Here is a 24,474-nt window from a genome sequence, read left to right on the forward strand (position 1 = left end):
CTGCAAAGAATGCTTACCCACCTGATCAGAGGCATGAACCAAATCCTGTAATTCTTTACACTCTATGCCCTCTGCTAAAGCATCCACCTTAGATTTCAACTGACTAAGAAGAAAATTCTGGTACTTCAGCATATGAAACTGGCAATTTAAGGCCCTCATTGCAAGAGTGGAAGAGGTATACACTTTTTTACCCCACCTATCCAGAGCTCTAGAGTCCTTATCCATGGGAACTGGATTCTTTACAACAGAAGCCCTGACACCCTTAGGTCCCTGGCTAATAGTTTCTGGGTCAGCCCTAGGGCTCTTATACAAATATTTATGAGCCTCTGGCACCCTGTAATACCTGTCTGGCTTAACCGGGGCAGGAGGCAAAGAGTCTGGATTAAGGGAAGCCTCAGAGAAAACATCCTGTACAACATCCAAAACCGGAGGTATAGCCAAGGGCCTATGTTGTGGTAAAAACAGGAATTCCCTAAGCCTCTTACGGGAATCTGAGAAATCCTGACCTTCCCATTTAAAATGCTCCCTCATAGAATGCAGGGTTTCTGAAAAAGAAAAATCCTCTGGAGGGGAAGCAGAAGGAGAAGAATCCTCTGCGTCAGAGTCAGAATAAGGGGGAAAATCCTGAATGTCTTCAGCCGAAGACTCTGAATAATCTGAAGAATGTTCCAATCCTTCCACCTCTGGCTCCACCCTAGGCCTCTTATCTGGAGGGGGCATAGAACCTCTGATCAAGGTAATCAAATCTTCTGCCATTTTAAGCATGTGTTTTTTAGGCACAGAACCTGCAGAACTAGGACTGACGCCAGAGGAAGACAAACCAGGCCTGGCCCTTGAAGGTACTTTAGAGACAGAGGGAGAAGGCCTAACCACTTTATGCAAAGAAGGGAGCACAGCAACCTGAGAGGCCCCCTCAGCCTGACCCGACTCCTGAGAGGCCACATCTTGCAAAACTAAAGGTTCCCCCTGAGACTCAACTGAAACCTCAGCCGGATCCACAGATTCCACTGTGGTTTCTAAAGAACCGGCGTCCGGAACGGACGACTCATCCTGCTTGGATTTCAACGATTTCTCTTTACGCTTCTTCGCGGTAGCGGGCGTCGGAGGATCCGACGGCATATTGTAATTACACCGCTTACCGAAGACAAGCCTAGCACAATCTAACCTACGCTTAATGGTGCGCTTATTAAATTTAGCACAAAAGCGACACCCGACTACGTCGTGCTCAGGCCCCAAACAAGGAATACAGAGAGAGTGGTAATCCCTATGAGGTATCTGTTTCCCACAAGAAATACAATTATTCACTTTTTCTGACATCCGGATTTAACTGAGGCAAGAAAAGACAAAAATATTCCCCAACGTGGTACTTAGCCCAACTTGGTCTTCGGTCTGAAACTCAGAATACGAAAATTTCAGGACGCCGAACGGCACTTGCAAACGCTGCTTCTGCTTCGGACCATGCGGCAAGAAAGACTGAGGATATGACGTCGGTCATGCGCTTTAGTACCACGGCGTACTGACGTCAGATCTAAGCGACCATGACCGGCGCCAGCCTAACACTTTGGTATTCGGGCCGACCGAGGACAGCAGACTACCCACAGGTTATGACTGCAGCAATGTGAGATGAAGAACATCATATTCATAGATACAAGGAGATGCTAAAAAGCACGTTTATACAGCTGCATTTAGTTCAAGAAGCAGCTTACAATGTCAAAACAAGGACAGAAAAATGGAAATGTTCTAAGCAAATTTTTTTGTATAAGATGCAGCCATAATGAAGGAGATGGCTTACAGCACAGTGATAGCAGAATATCAGTGTATAGAGAGATATGAAGACACTAGAACAGGTGAGTGTGAGTAGTTGCAAGAAAGGATACCATGGGGAGAAAGAGAAATGGTAAGAGGGGCATGCAAAGGGAAAACAAGTACAAAGGAGAGGAAGTGTGAGACATGTGAAGAGAAGACAGGATGAATGAGAGGCAGAGAGAGGAAGACCAGATGAAATAAGGAAGGATGAAATAGGGATAAAGGAACTGGATACTTGCAGGGTTCATGTAAAGTGACAAGCGAGTGCAACTGCACTTTGGGTGAAGAGGTGTTCCTTGAGCTACTGGACATATCTGATTAAGAAAGAAATGGAGTCCCATTGTTTAGCTGCAAGGATGGAGTATGCATGGTCAGTTTTTTTGACGTCAGCACGGTGGGTTAAGACTGAGAAAACCCCTTACGATTAAATGTGAGGGTTTTGTTAAAATGTTTGAGTCAGCTGAGAAAGAAATCTCAAGAGATTGTGGATTAGCGTTCCTAGTAGAAGGCTGGCTTTCAAATGTACTGGAAGTTATATGGCTTTGGCAAGAATTAGACAGTGCTGATCTAACAGGGAAGTTAGTAATTAACCAGCAGATTTTAGTGGAGATGGTTTGCAAGGTGGTAGTATTTTTCTTTAAGGCTGCAGCTATTATGCATAATCCACATTAGAGCTGAGATTCCTTTGCCTATGGCAGCTTTGGCTGGCTTGTACAAAAAAGACAATAGTCTGTTTGCCCACGACTGTAGTATACTGATATTTTTTGCAAGTATTTTGAATGTAGTTGAAAGTTAAGAGACTGGTCTAGCCAACATGGTAGTTTCTATGGTGGTACTGTTGGCATCTTTAATATTAAGGAAACAGGGCACTTTGGCTATTTTTTGGTTGGTTCCAAATAGCATCGCTTTTGTTTTCAAGGGACTGAGTACAAGTTGGGTGGTTTATTAGCCATGGGTTGAGGGTTTGGAGCTCATCTTTGAGCTGAATTTGAACACAACGGGACTTGCTGGACCTGTAGATGACCATGTCATCTGCATAAAGAATTGGAGATATCAGAGTGTGATCAGATGGGAATTTGTTGATAAATATGAAGAATAGCATAAGGGCTAATGTGGAACCCTGGGGGGACTCCATTCATAATAGGGGTTGTTTCTAAGGAGGAGGTGGTGCCCATTTTAAACTTGAAGGATCTACTGGTGAGGAAATTGACAAACCAAGGTTTTACATCTTCAGTAATGCCTATTTCGGTTAGTTTGTCAAATAGAAAGTTATGTCAATTGGGTCAAATGCTTCTGTGAGGTCAATGAAGACAGCTTCTGTCAAGCTGCATTTGTTCATACTGGATAGAATTGTCATCTGTGAGGAAGGAGAGTTGTTATGGTGCTGCATCCAGTCCAGAATCCATGTTGCTTCCCTGGATAGAAGATAGTACTGATGTAAATAAGCAGTAATTTAGTTGTACATTTTTTCTAGCATTTTACCTAAAGTGGGAAGTACTGAGATCAGATGGCATTGCGAAGCAGAAGCTGGCTCAGGTAGCTTTGTAATAACAGCTTTTTTCCCCATATCTGAAGCATAATCTTATTACTTAAGTAGAGATTATATATGTGAGCAAGAGTTGGAGATGAAGTCCTTACAAAGATGAATGAACCAAGGGGCTAGGTTATCAGTCCCTGGAGGAGTATCTATTTGAATTTGTGTCTCTAACCTTTCTGAAGTGAAATAGTGAAATGTAAAGGAGGGAAGGGTGGCCATGGGGGTGATAGATTTGTGTTACTGTTGACATGAGGCAGGTTGCTGAACTCAATGGGGAAGTCAGACTATGAGAGAGAGTTTGGGCTGGTGCTAGAGGGGTTCAGTAGAGTGGGGTTGTGTTTTTCGACCAATCAACAGGCTGATTTCTCTCCAGAATCTTCCGAGTTTGGTTAAAAGTGAGAATTCTTGGTTTTGGTAGTCATTGTTTTTGTGTCTGTGGATGGACTGCTTGGCTACATTACGCAGTGAGTTATATCTAGCTAAGGAATCCGTAGAGGAGTTGCATTTCCAATTGTGCCACGCTTCATGTAATTTGAAGAGGTGTTTGAGTTCATAATATACCTGTCATGTTTCCTTGTGATGGCAGCAGTGCTGAAATCCCACAAACTGCCAATGAATTCTGCATGGCAATGGCTGGAGCTAACTGATGATTAAGTGCAGTGGTGTGTGTGACATCAGCAGCTCCACCCCACTGGAACATAAAATAAATCTCTGGAATACAGTACAGCATGTGACACTGTAATTTTCTCCATTCCACACTTCTACTTCCCAAGTTGTAAACAACTACAGTGGTCCCATCTATGAGGACATTAAAGTTATGAGCAACTGGAGCAATACAAAGCAGCTGATATTCAGCTGGGAGGTAAGCAGTAGTAGTTGGGGGGGGGGGGTTGGATTATTCAGCCCGCAACAAACTTTCCTATAACAATACATATCCTAATAAAAGAAATAAAAAAAAGAAAACTCAACTAGCCAATGAATAAAAATAAATCACAAATATACAGAAGTAATGTAGAAAAAAAAAATCAAATGGTATTAAAACTACCATAATTAGCCACTGCCTTACAAGCAACCTATTTCTGAAAGTAGTACAACTTAGTTCATTACATACATCTACTGAAAAAAAAAAATCAAGGTTCTAACTACCAGAGGCAATCTGGCTGAAACTTATTTCACCAAGAGACAGAAGAGAGCTGGGTTTTTCCAGTGAGCACACCCTGCTATGGCACCTGATGAAGCAAATGACGGACTTAACTGATAATTTATAAGCTAAATGGGAACAAAAATGAAGAGAAGGCTAAAAGTATGATGTACGTTTTCATGGGACAGGGAGAGTCAGCCTTCTTTAATATTCAGTAATGCCCACCCCCCCCCCCCCCCCCAGTAATTTGGTGGATGTTAGTATTAGGCTGAAAGTTCTTGCAGGTTTAAAGAGATGCAAGCTGGTCAGAAAATGAAAGGTATACACAAGGGAGGGGCCTGAAAGTGTGATAAGAGACCTTGGGACACAGGTTACAGTAGTCTCTCCTTTGATAATCACATCGCCACAGTAGTCAGGAAATCCTTCTACGTGGCACACCTCATCACAAAAGGTTTCTCATCCAGAAAAAAAGAGGTCATTGTTCCCCTCTACTCATCACTCATTAGACCCATTATAGAGTACAATGCCCCTTTTGGTATGTACCTCACAAGACATCTACAACAACTGGAAAAGCCACAGAAATACCTCACAAAGAAGATTACCGGCCTCAAACAGATGCCCTATGCAGACAGTCTCAAAAAACTCCAGCTTTACTTCGTCGTATATCGCCTACTCAGAGGTGATCTCTGCCTAACATACAAAGCTATGTCAAACCCAGAGCTGTTGGATATGCTCTACTTAAAGAAATCCCAATCCCTCCGAGCTACACGCTCTAGGGACCTAAACCTTGTCACCACATTAAACAGAAAATGCCAGAGGGATAGATTCCTGTCCCAGAGACTTCCCATACTCTCGAATAAACTACCTATCTATATCAAACAAAGCTCCTCATTAGCACTCCAAGAAAAATCTTGATGATTGGATGGGAAATAGGAAATTCATCCCAGGGATCACCTCTGTGGCTCTGCTCGATAGTGGCACAGGAAGATAATTTTCTTGGGTGGCAAAAGCCAGGGTACCTTTTTGGCTGGGCTTGTATAGGCCCCAGGGCCGATTGCCTAGTACCTACCTATGAGACTATGTGACTCCCACATGAGAAGGGTTAATTCAGACATTTGTCAAAAGTAGGGGTGTATATGCGAATGCCCTAATCTGAAGCAGGCAAAAACTGAGAAAACTCTTGATGAACAACCACAGCAAAACGGAAAGTCCAACTGACAAGATGGCAAACTGGCTGCCTTCTTTCCTAGAAAAAGTGGAGGAATTACCCATGTTCCTCAAACAGAATGTACAGGTAAGGTGTCTTTCATATTCATGGTTATTACACAAACACCCTCTACCAGAAGATGAAGGGCAGCCTGCATTGTTAGCATTCATACCTTCATATGTTTGAAGAACAAGCCCAGGGACTAGTGGCCATCAATGAGCTTGATGTTTCAGCTCCTGTGCCAGAACCTACAGGTGTCTATTTAGTCATTCCTGACAGTATCAACTGATGGTCAGCATTCAGAAGGTCACAGGTAAGTACTAGGCCAACTGCCCTTGCAGACCTTTTTTAAGCCTAGTCAGTTGCTGCTTTTGTGCTGAAATTAACTTATCCCATTTGGTTACAGATTGGGTGTACCCATCCCATGTTCAATATATATTACTCCTAAATGAGAATAATTGGGATCATACCACAGATAACTTGAGGGGACCCATGCATGGAATAAAGCATTTAGAAGATGCATCTGCCCATTAGCAGTCCTGGAAGAAATGTTATGTTTCATATCCACAGATCCAAGTTGCGCTTGAATTTGGACATGGAAGAACTTTGTTTTATGGGGATAAAAAGTCTATTCCAGAGCAGCAATATCTTCTGCAAGATATACCTGTCCCTCCAAACTGTTCTGTTGATGTTGCAGAAGAGGTTTAGATCCCTAGACTGAGTATTTCTGATGCCACCTAACTTGCTGATGTGCAGCAAATCCATCAGTATTGGGTCTGAGGATGCTTTTGTATGCCAGACAAAGATCACTTCTTAGCAGTCTGTGGGATACAGAGGAGAGACAGGGCTTTGAGTTCAACTGAGAGGGGAATCTTACTCCACTAGCACTGGAGTCTTTTAGACAAAAAACGTTCACTAATATTTTGTAGTATGTCAGATATTAATTGTTAATGGAGTTGTGTGTCCCCCTGTGTTCAGGTCAACGAGGAGGGTGGCATTCTAAGCAAAAACTTCAAACAGTATAGGGTCTTTTAATGTTCTCTAGGTCAATCACACTTCCCTAAGAAGGTGATAAGGCAGAAGATGGAAAACTGCTTGCAGTGTTAGACTACCAAACAAGTTTTTGAAGTTCTTGAATTCTCATTGTAAAGAATCTCTGTACCTTCTCCAATTGCATCAAATGGCTTGTGAGTAATTTACAAAACAGGGATCAGTATTCTATAATTATTCTGACAACAGCCACATGAAGCAGGGCAATCACATCTCTGATATAGCTATCAACATCACAGAACACAAGGTAGGTAAAGCTCTATATCTTTGTGGGTAGTGACTATATATCTAATGGAAGGTAATTAATAAGGACTCCAGGTCTTTTACTATGTTCTAACACAGAAGGTAAAATGACTTACATTGCATCACTTCTGTGTAATGTTAAGTGCTGTTTGAAGGCAGGTGGTGTCAGTGGGATTAAGGGCGCTTGCTCCTACATTTGCAGCCATTTGCTTAAATAATTGGCAAGACAATGGAGTTGCTTGTGATGGGGGGGGGGGGCTCCATAACTCAACAGAAACGAGTTCGGCCAACTCCCTAATGGAACAGCAAGGAGAAACTTCCCTAGACCAGTCAAGTGGAAACTAAATTAACTGTCACTACAAACAGAGAAAACTGTGGAGTGTGCAAGAAATCCTGACTTGCGTTCTGGGGATGGAAGAAAAGAAAGAACATTGATTCCACAGAGATCCACTGAAAGACATCTAAGCCCGTCTTAAGAGTCAGAATGGCGGACAATGAACCAGGCATAAAAAAAATCCAAAATACTGTCAGTTAACTGTGGTGATACTAGAGTAATAAAACTTATCATGAATGATTCCCAGCCAAGAAAGCAACTGCTAATAAGTCTTCTTCTCCATTCCACCACCACAGGAAGGGAGATTAGTTTCCATATGGTTATTCATTCAGAAAGAAGAAAAATGTCTATCTAAAGATAAGCAAAGTCTGGAAATCACCACCCCGAGTATTTTCCCAAAGTAAGGCCTCTGCTAGTTTCTAGTGATAAATAATGCCTGGTACATATAACACTCCATCACTTTAGTTATAGCTCACAAGGAAATGTGTGCACTTCAGGTGGTGGGGGTGCTTCTTGATTAGTAGTTTCCCACTACAGGTAGTACCTCACAATTCAACCACCTTGCAACTTGACAGTTTCGCAGTTCAGTTGCGCTTCTGGCCATCCGGGTGTCCCCAATTCAACTGCCATCTCACAATTTGACCTAGAAAAGAGGCTGAAAAGTTGTTCATTGTTTCCTATTGTTGCTGTGCTGTTTATATATTGCAGTTGTTTCTTTTTAAGTGTTGCAAAAAAGTGAATAAATGGGGACAAAGAGTGATACTGGGATGGGAAAATAAGTGGCTGAGCACTGAAAAGAAGGAATCAGGTAAAATTGAAAAAGGAGGTTAAATAGGATGAATAGTAAAACAGTACAGCGTGCCTAGGTCTACTATCTCAACATTTTGGAAAATAGAGACAGCGACATTGGTGCTAAGGAATCAAAATGAACAAAGGTTTTGGACAAAGAAAAACAATTCATGAAAATATGGAGAAGGTGCTTCTTTGTCTGGATCCAGGAGAAGTAAATGAAAGGAGATCCAATAACTCAGACCATGATCTGTGAGAAAGCCAAGCTCATCTTTGAAGACCTACAAAATGGAAGGGGGGGGGGGGGGGCTCACATAGCTCACGGAAAACAGAGGAATTTAAAGCAAATAGGGGATGGTTCCACATATTTACAAAAAACAAGTGGCATCCCCAGTGTTTTGAGACAAGGAGAGGCAGCCAGTGATGACACAGAGGGTGAACTGAAATTTGTCAAGAAATTTTAAGAATTAAGAGAGAGAAAGAGAAAGAAGGCTATCTGCCGGAACAGATTTTTAATTGTGATGAAACAGAGCTTTTCTGGAAGGGATTGCCAAGTAGGACTTACATAACCCAAGAAGAAGTTAGGATTCCAGGTCACACGCCCATGAAAGATATGCTCACAGTTTTCCTGGCAGCAAACGCCAGTGCAGACTTCAAGATGAAGCCTCTACTGGTGTATCACTCAGAAAACCCACGATGCTTTGGAAAAAAAGATTATAAAATCAGAATTACCTGTAATGTGGAAATCAAACAACAAAGGTTGGGTAGACCAGTCAGTTTTCAAGGATTGGATTTTCGAGGGAGTTTGCTCCAAGTGTTGAAGTACCTGACACAGAACAATTTGCCAATGAAAGCTCTTCTGCTTCTGGACAATGCCTCTGCCCACCCATGAGAGTTAGAGGAAATTCTTCAGACAGACTAAGAATTCATTAAGGTTCAATTCCTACCTCCCAACACAACTTCTCTCATTCAACCTATGGGATCAACAAGTCAATGCCTGCTTCAAGAGGCTCTACACAAAAGCACTCTACTCAAGGCTCTTCGACGTGACCCATTCTTCAGATAAAACACTGAAGGAATTCTGGAAGGCTGAGTTCAACATTCTTCATGCCATATCATTCATTGAAAGTGCCTTGGAAGGAGCATCGCAGAAAGTCCTTCGTACAGCCGGGAGGAAACTGGTTCCTTCCTTTTCTCAGGGCGAAATCGTGGATGAAGCAGCTAAAGATGCGAAGCAGCTGAAGTGCTTCAAGATGTTGTTTCCACAGCAGAGCACCTGGACATAGGGGAAGTGAAGGAGGCAGATGTGGAGGAACTTCTACAAAACCATGACAACGAGATCACAAAAGAAGGACTTAGAAGCACTTTGCAATGAGCAGCTCAAAGAAAAAGAAAGGGAAATTTCTTCTGAAAATGAGGAAGACAGGGAAAAGGACCTATGCCAACAGCTTGCATTAAAGAACTTTCATCCAACTGGGAGAAGGTGTAGGCTACAGTCGGAGTGGCACTTCAACACAGGTGACATCAACAGGATGACAGCCTTGTTTAACAACACAATCATGTACCACTTCAAGACCAACCTGAAAGAGAGAGAGAAGTCACCCTGGACAATTTTTTTCACTTAAACCTGCCAAAAAAATGAGGGAACAGGTGGGACAGGGTGAAGAAGACTCCCCTTCCAACAACTAAAGACTAAGTGGACCCTGTAAATAGTGTAAATATGGTGACCCATGTTCAGTTTTTGGCATGGACACTGGTGGGGCTGGGCAGACAGAATGGGCCCAACTGTATAATGCTGGCTCACAAGAATGAATGAAACAAGTAAAGGAGCCACTGAATAAAGTCCTGGAGATGGAGTAAAAAAAAAACAGATACCAGTATACACTGTATTGTGTGTTATTACCTCTTTTGGGGGTGTGGATAGGAAAAGTACAGTTTTGTACCTACCATAAATGTAGATGTTCGAGGATTCCATTGCTGCAGTCCTGACTATTGGGGTATAGTCCGCGTCCAGTCGGCCCGAATACCAGAGTATAAGGCTGACGTCGGTCAGGGCGCATTAGACTGACGTCAGTACGTCAGGGTACTAATGCGCATGACCGACGCCATATCCTCAGTCTTTTCTTGCCCCAGATGTCAGAAGACCCTAAAAAGACAAGTCCCAAAAAACCTGCACCAAAAACATGCACAATATATACAACAATATATACAAAAATATAAGCATGTAAACTCACCTACACAACCACCCCTAAATACAGAGGGAAGGAGGGAGGGTAAATTGGACTGCAGCAATGGAATCCTCGAACATCTACATTTATGGTAGGTACAAACTGTACTATGTTCTTCTTCCATTGCTGCAGTCCTGACTATTGCAGAATCCCAAAGCAGAGGTAAGGGAGGCTGGCAAATTATAAAGAAGTAGGAGCTGACAACATGCCTTGCAAAACAGCTGTGGCAAAACCAGCCCTAGACTTAGAGTAGATAGGAAGGTGATAATGCTTAGAGAAAGTATGCACTGAACTCCAAGTAGCTGCTTCCAAAATATCCTTAGTTGCCACCCCCCTTAGAAATGCTGTTGAAGTGGCAGTAGCCCTAGTGGAATGAGGTCTAATCCCCGCTGGAATCTCCTTGCCATGATGGGAATAACAAAATGCAATACAAAAGCCAATCCACCTAGAAATAGTTTGTTTTGACACAGGCTTGCCCTGTGAACTCAAAGCAAAAGAAACAAACAACTGCTGAGACTGCCAAAAATCCTTAGTCCTGCTTAAATAATAACGCAATTGCCTGTGTACATCTAAAGTGTGCAAAATCTTTTCCCCTTTATTTTGAGGGTCTGCAAAAAACGTAGGCAAATGAATAGTTTGGTTTAAAGCCACACTAGAAACCACCTTAGGCATAAAAGAAGGATTAGTACGTAATGATACCCTATCCTTATGGAAAATCAAAAAGGGCTCAACTGCCATAAGGGCCTGCAACTCAGACACCCTTCTTGCAGAAGTAATAGCCAACAGAAAAGCAGTCTTCCATGACAAGTATTTCAATTCAGCAGTAGCTGCAGGCTCAAAAGGTTGTAGAGTAAGTTTTTCCAACACAAAATTGAGATCCCAAGCAGGAGTAGGAGCTCTCGCTGGGGTCTTATATTCTTTGCCCCTCTAAGAAACTGCTTGAACAAAGGATGCGAAAACAAAGGTGGGTCACAATCATAGTGAGCTGAAATTGCTGCAGCATGAATCTTAATGGAAGAGAAGGACAAACCTTTGTCCAATAATTCAGTAAGATATTGAAGAGCCACACTCAAATTAGGCTCAGAAATCTCCAAATTCTTTGCTGTACTCCAAAATAAAAATCTCTTCCATTTTTCTGCATACACTCTCCTTGTACTAGGTCTTCTAGCTTCCATAATCACATTTAAAACTTGTTGAGGAAGTTGAGACCTGCTGTGTTTCAACACAGAATATGCCAGGCTGTTAGATGAAGAGAGTGAAGCTTGACATTGAGCAGATGACCGTCCTTCTGAGATAACAGATGAGGAATCAGAGGTAAAGGCCATGGAGGCTTCTTTACCAGACTCCGTAGTAGTGGGTACCAGTGTTGCCGAGGCCAATCTGGAGCTATCAAAATCATCCTTGGCCTGTCTTGTCTGACCTTTAACAGTACCTTTGGAAGAAGAGGCAGAGGTGGAAAGGCATACACATGAAGGTTTTTCCAACTGAAAGACAGAGCATCCACTTTCCAAGCTGTGTGATGAAACCCCTTTGTGCAATACTTTGGCAGCTGGTGGTTTAGTGGAGAAGCGAACAGATCTATGTCTGGAGTTCCCCATGACACTGTTAGTTTCTGAAATACATGAAGATCCAGGTTCCACTCGTGGGGATCCATGATTTGTCTGCTTAACACATCTGCTAAGGAGTTCTGTGCTCCTGGCAGAAACCTTGCCTGAAGAGTTAGTTGCAGGCTTAGCGCAGTCTCCCATAAAATCATTGCTTGCCTGCATAGAGGATAAGAATGTGTTCCCCCTTGCTTGTTGATGTACCACATGACAGTTGTGTTGTCTGTTAGAATCAACACCTGCCCTGGAAGAAGTAACTCCTTGTAAGCCATTAATGCAAACTGGACTGCTAACATCTCTTTCATGTTGATATGTAGATGCTGTAGTCTGGCAGGCCACTTGTCTTGTATCCACTTTCCATTTAGATGAGCTCCCAAGCAATGTCCGAGGCATCTGTCGTTAAGATCTGACTTGCCTCTGGCCGGGTCACAGAGAGTCCCTTGTTTAGGTGACATTCCTGAGCCCACCACAAGAATTTTTTTTGAAGGCAAGGTATTATTTGAATGACAGTGTCCAAATCCTGGCAGTGCTGTGTCCATACATTTTTGAGATACCATTGTAGCTTCCTCATATGCAGTTTGGCATTGGGAAGCACCAGAATACAAGATGCCATGAACCCTAATGCTTGCCGAAAAAGGACTGTCCTTGCAGTCAGCACGGACTGATGAGATAGTTGATGGAAGTAAGTGACAGACTCTTTGTTTGTCCGGGTTAAAAATATATATTACTCCTAAATGAGAATAATTGGGATCATACCACAGATAACTTGAGGGACCCATGCATGGAATAAAGCATTTAGAAGATGCATCTGCCCATTAGCAGTCCTGGAAGAAAATGTTATGTTTCATATCCACAGATCCAAGTTGCGCTTGAATTTGGACATGGAAGAACTTTGTTTTATGGGGATAAAAAGTCTATTCCAGAGCAGCAATATCTTCTGCAAGATATACCTGTCCCTCCAAACTGTTCTGTTGATGTTGCAGAAGAGGTTTAGATCCCTAGACTGAGTATTTCTGATGCCACCTAACTTGCTGATGTGCAGCAAATCCATCAGTATTGGGTCTGAGGATGCTTTTGTATGCCAGACAAAGATCACTTCTTAGCAGTCTGTGGGATACAGAGGAGAGACAGGGCTTTGAGTTCAACTGAGAGGGGAATCTTACTCCACTAGCACTGGAGTCTTTTAGACAAAAAACGTTCACTAATATTTTGTAGTATGTCAGATATTAATTGTTAATGGAGTTGAGTGTCCCCCTGTGTTCAGGTCAACGAGGAGGGTGGCATTCTAAGCAAAAACTTCAAACAGTATAGGGTCTTTTAATGTTCTCTAGGTCAATCACACTTCCCTAAGAAGGTGATAAGGCAGAAGATGGAAAACTGCTTGCAGTGTTAGACTACCAAACAAGTTTTTGAAGTTCTTGAATTCTCATTGTAAAGAATCTCTGTACCTTCTCCAATTGCATCAAATGGCTTGTGAGTAATTTACAAAACAGGGATCAGTATTCTATAATTATTCTGACAACAGCCACATGAAGCAGGGCAATCACATCTCTGATATAGCTATCAACATCACAGAACACAAGGTGGGTAAAGCTCTATATCTTTGTGGGTAGTGACTATATATCTAATGGAAGGTAATTAATAAGGACTCCAGGTCTTTTACTATGTTCTAACACAGAAGGTAAATGACTCTACATTGCATCACTTCTGTAATGTTATGCTGTTTGAAGGGAGGTGGTGTCAGTGGGATTAAGGCGCTTGCTCCTACATTTGCAGCCATTTGCTTAAATAATTGGCAAGACAATGGAGTTGCTTGTGATGGGGGCTCCATAACTCAACAGAAACGAAGTTCGCCAACTCCCTAATGGAACAGCAAGGAGAAACTTCCCTAGACCAGTCAAGTGGAAACTAAATTAACTGTCACTACAAACAGAGAAAAACTGTGGAGTGTGCAAGAAATCCTGACTTGCGTTCTGGGGATGGAAGAAAAGAAAGAACATTGATTCCACAGAGATCCACTGAAAGACATCTAAGCCCGCCTTAAGAGTCAGAATGGCGGACAATGAACCAGGCATAAAAAAAATCCAAAATACTGTCAGTTAACTGTGGTGATACTAGAGTAATAAAACTTACCATGAATGATTCCCAGCCAAGAAAGCAACTGCTAATAAGTCTTCTTCTCCATTCCACCACCACAGGAAGGAGATTAGTTTCCATATGGTTATTCATTCAGAAAGAAGAAAATGTCTATCTAAAGATAAGCAAAGTCTGGAAATCACCACCCCGAGTATTTTCCCAAAGTAAGGCCTCTGCTAGTTTCTAGTGATAAATAATGCCTGGTACATATAACACTCCATCACTTTAGTTATAGCTCACAAGGAAATGTGTGCACTTCAGGTGGTGGGGGTGCTTCTTGATTAGTAGTTTCCCACTACAGGTAGTACTCACAATTCAACCACCTTGCAACTTGACAGTTTCGAAGTTCAGTTGCGCTTCTGGCCATCCGGGTGTCCCCAATTCAACTGCCATCTCACAATTTGACCTAGAAAAGAGGCTGAAAAGTTGTTCATTGTTTCCTATTGTTGCTGTGCTGTTTATATATTGCAGTTGTTTCTTTTTAAGTGTTGCAAAAAAGTGAATAAATGGGACAAAGAGTGATACTGGGATGGGAAAATAAGTGGCTGAGCACTGAAAAGAAGGAATCAGGTAAAATTGAAAAAGGAGGTTAAATAGGATGAATAGTAAAACAGTACAGCGTGCCTAGGTCTACTATCTCAACATTTTGGAAAATAGAGACAGCGACATTGGTGCTAAGGAATCAAAATGAACAAAGGTTTTGGACAAAGAAAAACAATTCATGAAAATATGGAGAAGGTGCTTCTTTGTCTGGATCCAGGAGAAGTAAATGAAAGGAGATCCAATAACTCAGACCATGATCTGTGAGAAAGCCAAGCTCATCTTTGAAGACCTACAAAATGGAAGGGGGGGGGGGGGCTCACATAGCTCACGGAAAACAGAGGAATTTAAAGCAAATAGGGGATGGTTCCACATATTTACAAAAAACAAGTGGCATCCCCAGTGTTTTGAGACAAGGAGAGGCAGCCAGTGATGACACAGAGGGTGAACTGAAATTTGTCAAGAAATTTTAAGAATTAAGAGAGAGAAAGAGAAAGAAGGCTATCTGCCGGAACAGATTTTTAATTGTGATGAAACAGAGCTTTTCTGGAAGGGATTGCCAAGTAGGACTTACATAACCCAAGAAGAAGTTAGGATTCCAGGTCACACGCCCATGAAAGATATGCTCACAGTTTTCCTGGCAGCAAACGCCAGTGCAGACTTCAAGATGAAGCCTCTACTGGTGTATCACTCAGAAAACCCACGATGCTTTGGAAAAAAAGATTATAAAATCAGAATTACCTGTAATGTGGAAATCAAACAACAAAGGTTGGGTAGACCAGTCAGTTTTCAAGGATTGGATTTTCGAGGGAGTTTGCTCAAGTGTTGAAGTACCTGACACAGAACAATTTGCCAATGAAAGCTCTTCTGCTTCTGGACAATGCCTCTGCCCACCCATGAGAGTTAGAGGAAATTCTTCAGACAGACTAAGAATTCATTAAGGTTCAATTCCTCACCTCCCAACACAACTTCTCTCATTCAACCTATGGGATCAACAAGTCAATGCCTGCTTCAAGAGGCTCTACACAAAAGCACTCTACTCAAGGCTCTTCGACGTGACCCATTCTTCAGATAAAACACTGAAGGAATTCTGGAAGGCTGAGTTCAACATTCTTCATGCCATATCATTCATTGAAAGTGCCTTGGAAGGAGCATCGCAGAAAGTCCTTCGTACAGCCGGGAGGAAACTGGTTCCTTCCTTTTCTCAGGGCGAAATCGTGGATGAAGCAGCTAAAGATCAAGCAGCTGAAGTGCTTCAAGATGTTGTTTCCACAGCAGAGCACCTGGACATAGGGGAAGTGAAGGAGGCAGATGTGGAGGAACTTCTACAAAACCATGACAACGAGATCACAAAAGAAGGACTTAGAAGCACTTTGCAATGAGCAGCTCAAAGAAAAAGAAAGGGAAATTTCTTCTGAAAATGAGGAAGACAGGGAAAAGGACCTATGCCAACAGCTTGCATTAAAGAACTTTCATCCAACTGGGAGAAGGTGTAGGCTACAGTCGGAGTGGCACTTCAACACAGGTGACATCAACAGGATGACAGCCTTGTTTAACAACACAATCATGTACCACTTCAAGACCAACCTGAAAGAGAGAGAGAAGTCACCCTGGACAATTTTTTTCACTTAAACCTGCCAAAAAAATGAGGGAACAGGTGCGACAGGGTGAAGAAGACTCCCCTTCCAACAACTAAAGACTAAGTGGACCCTGTAAATAGTGTAAATATGGTGACCCATGTTCAGTTTTTGGCATGGACACTGGTGGGGCTGGGCAGACAGAATGGGCCCAACTGTATAATGCTGGCTCACAAGAATGAATGAAACAAGTAAAGGAGCCACTGAATAAAGTCCTGGAGATGGAGTAAAAAAAAAAAACAGATACCAGTATACACTGTATTGTGTGTTATTACCTCTTTTGGGGGTGTGGATAGGAAACTGTTGTAAGATGTTTTAAGTTATAATTTATATCACATTAAAGTGAAATAAATAAAACAATCATAATCAGAGACAAGAGATATTCACTGCATAACTGATATCACACTATGATGTAATGAGCATGAATTTTAGCTGGACAGGAAACATGTTAGCCTGTATTCTTAGATGAATTTAACATCAAATAAATTTGAATGTGACATGTGAGCCATAGTTTTAGGAATGCATAGTAGCCCTCCATTTGTTCTCCACAGCCTCTCCTCCACTTAAGAGATGTTTTACACTTCAAATCATGGTGAGCTATATATTTTTAGTGCATTTTTTTTTATTTCTTTTGGCCAGGGAATTAAACCATTTTCCATACATTTGTATGGAAACTGTTATCTTGCAATTCAACCGCCGTTCCAGAATGGATTACGGTTGAATTGTGAGGTACCACCTGTACTGCATTTGACAACTTCTTGGCATAAAATGTCATAACAAAAACATTTATCAAAATAATGACACCGTGACCTCAGGCACTGAATTACAGCACTATAGTTGGAAAAAAATGGACCAGGTTTTAAAATACTAACTTACTGATAGGTATTAACATCATGGGAGGGAAGAAGCTGGACAGGGGTTAAAGGACTAACTTGCTGACAGACAGTCAACATCTGTGGCTCAACAGGGCTGAGCTGTAGATTAAAGTAAATTTCACAGGCCAAGTGGCAATGTCACATTACAAAAACACTTTCAAAATAAAACGTACATTTTTTTCCTAGCAGTTCTCACAGTAATACAAGTGTTCCTTAAATGCTATTAAAGATACTCATGTTACCAAAGTAAATGAATGCAAGGATTCATAAGTTACCAAACTACAAATTTTAAATGACCCACTGTCCAACAACTTTTTTAAACTGAAGCAAAACCACACAGCATAACCACACAGCATCTATTTTCCTAAGGGCATTGTAAGATAGTTTAATCATGCATCAAGTTGTCTTTTGCTTTGCAAAAATATGCAAATAAACAAATAAAAAGGTGAAATCTTACCTTGTCAGGCCACCACTGCAGTTCCTCTCCAAGAGATACAGGACTCTGCACAGGAGTATTTTTCTTATCCACATTTGATTCTCCTTCTTTGCTGGTAGAGCCCCTTTCGGTCTCAAACGAGGCTCCATCAAGCCACCTTCTCTCACGTAAACGTAACACAGACTCACGTTCACGCAACAGCTCAGAATCTCTCTCTAAGGGAAGAAGGAGAACTGGTATGCAATTGGATCACACCAGTTGGATAAAAAATAAGCCACTCTCTAGGAAAGACCCTTTAAAATGCAATAAAAAGGGAGGGAACTACACAGAAATTAAGAGTGCTTTATAATGCACCATTAATGATAACCCTTTCAAGCATAGCAGGTTGTAAAATACCCAAGCTAAAGCTTTGTCAAAATTACTGAAAATTACTAAAATGGGCACATATAGATAGCTTTTGCATTTGATGCTACAATATGCAAAATATACTGTCTCTGAAACAAATAAAAACATACAAATAACAGACTTCAAACTTGGAAATGCCATCCAAAGAGAACATGGACAGCAAATGATCCTAGACCATTTCTTAACTGATAATAACAGTTCAAAGTAACACACTAAGTCAGAAATGTTGCTCAAAATATACTTAGAAAACTTCTGCATGGCTAAGTGTATCACTTGAAAAGGTTACTAAAATGCATAGAGCTAATACTTTTTTTTCACAATTTGATAATCCAACCCCTTTTGAATTGCAAACTATACTACACGTGAATTAAAGTATTGGAACGGCAATATGAACAAAGCTCAACTGCACTAACCTTTTATAAGTAGGGCAAACATCTAGTGGAAACAAACTGAAGCAAGACAAAGCTCCCCAGAAAGAAAAAAAAATTCTTACCAAAAAGGCCTCCCAGTGTAACTGGCCTAGGAACAGAACCTTAGCCAGTATTTTCTGCAGTTCACTTTTGCAGATAAACTGACAAATGGAGGCTAATCAAACTAATTTTGTCCGAAAGTCAAGTACACACTGCAAATAAGGATTAGAAATACATTGAAATTTGTGTATTAAAGTTTCTTTAGGACAGTAGAGTACTGAAGAACAGACAGAAGCTGATGTAAAATGCAGAAATGCTCTACATGCATATTTTCCAAAATAAACAATATTCTTACAATTACCATGGGCATTTTATTCACCACTGTGTGCATGAAACAAATGGAAATACCTTTTCAGGCATGCAAGCAAAAACTGGGAAACAAATGCTACCTACGCATTTATACTGACCCTTAACCATACAATAAGGATTTGCTTAGCTTTTAAAATTTCCAAGACATAAAAAAGAATGCTCTGGAAAAAGTGAGAAATCTACAGAAGGTGCACAGGTTTGACAGAGGTTGGATTAACAGTTCAAAAAGATATGTAGCATATTCTCCTAACTGCATTCACATGCCTCAAGTTCAGCTAAGAGGAAGACAATATTTCCTGGGGCTCCTTAACACCATACATTTAAGGAAACAGTAGCTGTACTCAGCCACACAAGTAATTATTAATCACGCCCTTTTAGAGTAAGAAGGTAGTGTACCTGAACACCATCTTAAAGGAAGTCACTTGCATTAACCTTATATACAGGCAATATGGAATACCTATAACCAGAAAGGAAACCAGCTCTGCCCTAAGCCCAAATACAGTAATTTAAAAAATAAACAAAAAGTTGGTCATATCATACCACTATTATTGTCACAGCTGAGAAAGTAAACGGATTAGGCCAGGTACAACTTAAAAACTACAAGAAAGAACATAAGGAAAAGAGCTAGGGCTCTGCTTGCAATGCAAATAATGCCAGTAACAAGTCAGGAAAAAGACCCTGGCAATAAAGGTCAGTCAGCGGGGTACAAATTAAACATCTCACAGTAATGGTACTTTCTCAGACAGGCAGGGCACATTAAGACTTGGATTACCAAGGACCCCCTACAAGCAACTAAAGACATTCATCACTCTGCTTATGAAAGCAAACAATGACTGACCGCATCCTCTTATCTAGGGTGTGTGTATGTGTGTGGGATGGGGAGCACTCTGACCATCCAAGCAGCATCAAGGTCCCAGAAATATCAACTACTAATACCTGAAGCAATGTCAGCTTTCTAAACCCAGCTGCAGGTGACGGTCTGGAAGGCAATCTGCACTGAAGTTCATGAGACTGTAACCTATGTCTGTAAGTAGTTTTAGACAAGGTATCGGAGGTTTGTGTGCATGTTCTATGGCAAAAATAACAAGGCAGTGGATGGGACAAATCACATAAAGAGCTGCTTCTACAAGAGACCCTGTGCCACTGAAAAGACAACTTTGAACTAGATGGAATAGAACAGACACAGACTATACAATTAGAACAGGAAACTACATTTATAATACTCTTGGACTACCAAGCTAATAATCATACAGATATAGTCGTTATGCTGTTAGTGATGAAAAACTCTAAAAAGGGGCTCTACTATCAAACATGAAGTATCCAAGAGTGTCACGTACTCAAAACTTGCATACAGCAAATCAGCGGACACACTATACTTATTTGCAATACACCCATTACTGCAGGACATGCTCTGTTTTATGTCAATTTTCACATAAGTAATTTGTGAACACCACAAGTGACAAGCTTCCAAACTCAATTCTCCAATAAGTGCTAGCTTTAATGCACATTTCTAAAACCACTACATGTTTACTTAATTAAATCAGTAAGCAGACAAAAAGAGGAATGCAGTTTCAAATATCCTTCAAGGCTAACAGAGTCAAAGAAAAACTATGAAACCGTAATACTTTGTTTAGAAAAATAAAAGAGAAGCAGTTTAAAAAGCAAGTGCAATACAAAAATAAACAGGAGGCTTGAATCAATTTCCCCCTTCAAAATTCAAGCTTGACAAAATGCTTCCTAAAATTACTTTTTAAGCTACAAAAAGCATCAGGTGAACAGGACACATCTTGAAAGGCAAGAATACTTGTGAAGAGGACAGGAAAAACTACATTACAACCTACAGCAGCTTCGGCTAAAAATGTATTTTTAAACTGTGAAGAGCTGCAGATGTTAATGAACAAGCATTCTATAAACTATAAAAGTGATAAGATTCACTAAATACGACTCATTTGTTAAAACAGTTTGTTACATCTCAGTTCCTCGGTCTTAACAAAACATTTTGTGACTAATTACCTCTTGAAGACCCAAGCCGGGAGAGTGAAGACCGTCGGAATGATGGGTAACCGAAGTAGCTAATGTCTTCTGAAAACATAGCATCAGCATCAATGATGACACTGGGGTGAGCAGAATGTATGTCTGCATCTAGCAGAGACATAAGATCCTCTGAAGAGAAAGGAAAAAGATGCAACACTTTACATCAAAAAAGAAAGAAAAGTACAGAGTTATAACTAAGTACAATATTCGCAAGAATATTTCATAATCACAATACTTTACAAAAAAGAAATGTAGAGATCAACATAATAGTATACAGCAGGACCACAGAAATGTGTATGCAAGGTTCATTCTGTTTGCGCATCTGCAAGGTTTTATGCATTTTTGAAGGTGACAGAAAACATAAATGCAGTTCTCTACATTTTCTTCTCACACCAGTTGCATATTAGACTATGCTTTCACACATTTTAGTCAATTTTGGCTGTAGCTTACACTCGCATGCAGTAGCCACTCTACCAAACTGGGCCAAATAAAACACAGTTGTACAAAAGCAGACTGAATGACAATAAGGCAGGTTCACACCAAAGGCAGCTTTATGTGGTTATGTTTGCATACTGCTAAAAGAGTAGTTCATTGGCCAGTCATTATATCCAGAAAAAAAAATACCTTTAGGCCTAAAAACTATGCAATGCTTCTACAAACACAACATATGTAATGGAAAAAAAGGTAAATGAAAAGTAAAACTGAAAGCTACACAAATACAGTATCTTAAAAAGTTTCACTTAAAACTAAATTACAAAAATAAGCCACTTCACTTCCTTTTGCATCATACAAGGGAATGGGCTAAATGAGAGTTCACTGGGGTGGGAAACTGGGAAGTTCACCCTATCCTCATTCTCCACTCCTACAAATCAGTTACAGGAAACTTATCTTGGGAGTCAACATGCATTGTTTTAGCCAGTACCCACTGCGCAAGATTGGAAAAGGCTCTCAACTCTGAAGCAGTTAATTTACAGACTGGTTGATCCCTTAAAAGCAATCAGGAATACTTTTTAAGGAACTTTGTTCCATGGTTACTACTTAAGAAACATGAGTCAGCCTCAGCATCAAAAGATGCAGTGCAGTTGTGTAAGAACATACCATACTAGTAGATGTGTTCTGTTGATCACAGTTACAGTATTTCAGACTGCAGAGTTTCAGTATTTCAAACGGTTGTTACCTCTCCAAATAACCTGAACATCCAAGACAGGGTACTAAAGCCAAAACCTTCCACAGAGCTACACATCTGATGTATGACCTAAGCCCCCTGGCCTAAGTGTACATAAGTGGATGCATGAGAGTTAAAATCTCAAACTATCTGGAATCCAGGAGATCTAGAGACATCAGAGGATGGAGGGGACAAGGCAAAGGATAGCTCCCCCTCAGTCAAGGAGAAGGGTACAACCTAGTCAAAGATGAAAGGGTTGGAAAGAATACTGCAACTGCGATGAGCAACACATCTACTATGGCAAGTTCTTACACAACTGTAATATTACTGTTGCAGTATTCCAAACTGTTTGGCAATTCCTACAACTTAGTGAAAGGTATGGATGGATGTCTCCATCATAGAAGAACTGTCAATCAATCCAGAGAGAGAAATGGCCTGGCAAAGGAGGGTCTGTATCAACAGAAAGCATCTACTGTGTAGTGTTTGATAAAGGTATGCACTGGGGACTTCTAGGAAGTCTCTAAAGACAATACCTTTGTAAAAGGCTCCATTGGAGACCACTTGCTCTAATGGAATGTGCTTTTACAGCAGAAGGTAAAGTTTTCCCATGGTGAGTGTAACAAAAGGAAATGGACTTAGAAATTCAGTTAGCAATAGTTTGTTTAGACACTGGTTTTGCTTCTTGAAAGGAAACAACTGATCAATCTTACAAATTGGCTTGGTCCCAGGAAGGCAGGATAGCTTCCTAAGAGGTTTTAAACAGAACACATCTTTTAGAAAATGTTTAACCTCCAGCCTAGAAATAGAGTGGGGGATCCCAGAGGCAAGCATGCAGAAATGGATGAGAAGTGTGCAGTAATCTAGGAGAAGAAAAGACCAGCTTTAAATAGCTCATACAAATATGAGTACATTAGAACTCCAAACTGTATACTGTCCCATTTCCTAGCAAGCCATCAAACAGAAAACCTTTTCCATTTGGATAAACAAACCTTTCTACTTGTAGGTTTCCTTATCTCCTGAAGAACTTGTAGCACATTCTCAGAGAACTGGTATCTGAAAGGGATCAGAATCCTATCATCCATAATGTCTGGCTGAGAGATAACAGAATAGAAGGAAGTAGTGAGCTATTTTGTTGTGTGAGCAAATCCACTCTGTGGGGTAACTTGTGGTGATGACCCTGGGCTAGGTGGCGGAAAAAAGGGAAAGTACAGTTGTGCAATATCTTACCATAATGGTAGATGTCCTTCTCTTCATTGTTGCAGTATTCCTTATGTAAGGGATCTCCTGCCAAGGACAGCGCAACATCCAGCCAGTATACCAAAGTCTTTTCAGAAATTAATATACGTCATATGTCACACATATGCTCAGTGTTTAAGGCATACGGCATAGAGGTGACTTACAGACATACATACCTCAGAAATGAAAAACCCCAGGAAGAAAGTACAGTTGTGTACCCTTACCATAAATGTAGATGTTACAGTGTGTATTCACTGTTGCAGTCATCACCAGTGGGTTACCCTGCTGTGGTAACCCTCAGCTGGCCTGAATACCAGAGTCAATGTTTTTCTGCGTCGGCTGCAGTCGCCTGAAGTCTGACTTCAAGTTGTCAGTGCTACAAAGCAAGGCAGCCGACGTCATTACATCAGTTTTTCTTGCCTTAACCCATCAGAAGCACAAGAAAATAAGGTAAAGTGATCCTGGTGGCTAAAAGCCACCGTGGGAAGCTTATGCCCCCTTGGAGAAGAGGATACAAGGGGGAGGGAGGGAGGGAAACCAGGACTGCAACAGTGAAAACACTCGAACATCCACATTTATGGTACGTGTACACAACTGTACTATGTTCTTTGTGTTTCACTGTTGCAGTCATCACCTGTGGGAGTATTCAAAAAGCTGATAGCTAGTAGGAAGGCAGTCTTCCAGGAGAGTTATTTCAATTCTGTTGAAGCAGCAGATTCGAAAGGAGGCACGGTTAGTTTTTCTAAAACATAATACGAGATACGAGAGTTTGGAACCGTTTCAATGCCTCTGCCCACTGACTTGGAAGTAAGTCTGGGTAGCCTCTTGGAATTGGAAGTTCACTGAAAGAGAATTTGTGTCCCTGAAAAATTACGTTTAAGACTCATTGGTCCTTTGTTACAGAAAGCCAATTTTCTTTGAAGAGGGAGGGCCTTCCTCCTAGTTTTTGATGAGTGAAGGGAGGGAAGGGTGGGATGGGGAGTCATTGTGAGTTTTTGCCATAGAAGGGTGGCTTAAAACTCCCTGCCTTTGGGGTGGAAGTGGTCCACTGTTTGCTTCTCTGCTGGCCCTGAGATAGGGGCCTAGATGATCTGTCCCTGCAGGGCTTTAACTTGGCCCTGTCTGCTAGGTGCAGTGAAAGACCAGTGCTTAGAGGGAAAGCTCCTGCTGAACCTGGAAGGTTGAAACTTAAAGAAATCTTTTACTGTTTCCATAGAGTTTGCTTTGTCTTCCATCTTTATAAGCACCTCTTCTGCTTTTACTCCAAACAAGCGCTTCTTATCCAGGGGTGC

At 41.2% G+C, this 24,474-nt stretch overlaps 1 protein-coding gene across 1 annotated transcript in view; it reads right to left on the bottom strand.

The window, feature by feature from the left end:
- UBR5 (ubiquitin protein ligase E3 component n-recognin 5) overlaps positions 1–24,474 on the bottom strand; it is a 3,965,620-nt gene that overhangs the window by 3,152,297 nt on the left and 788,849 nt on the right. Inside the window, exons 10-11 of the mRNA XM_044065648.1 lie at positions 20,761–20,910; positions 17,585–17,796 (exon numbers count right to left, since the gene is read on the bottom strand). Of these exons, the coding sequence (XP_043921583.1) occupies positions 17,585–17,796; positions 20,761–20,910 (362 nt within the window). The remainder of the gene's footprint in view (positions 1–17,584; positions 17,797–20,760; positions 20,911–24,474) is intronic.

This window comes from Protopterus annectens, chromosome 3.part0, assembly GCF_019279795.1.
Source record: "Protopterus annectens isolate FY-2018-M chromosome 3.part0, PAN1.0, whole genome shotgun sequence".
NCBI classification, from domain to species: Eukaryota; Metazoa; Chordata; order Ceratodontiformes; family Protopteridae; genus Protopterus; species Protopterus annectens.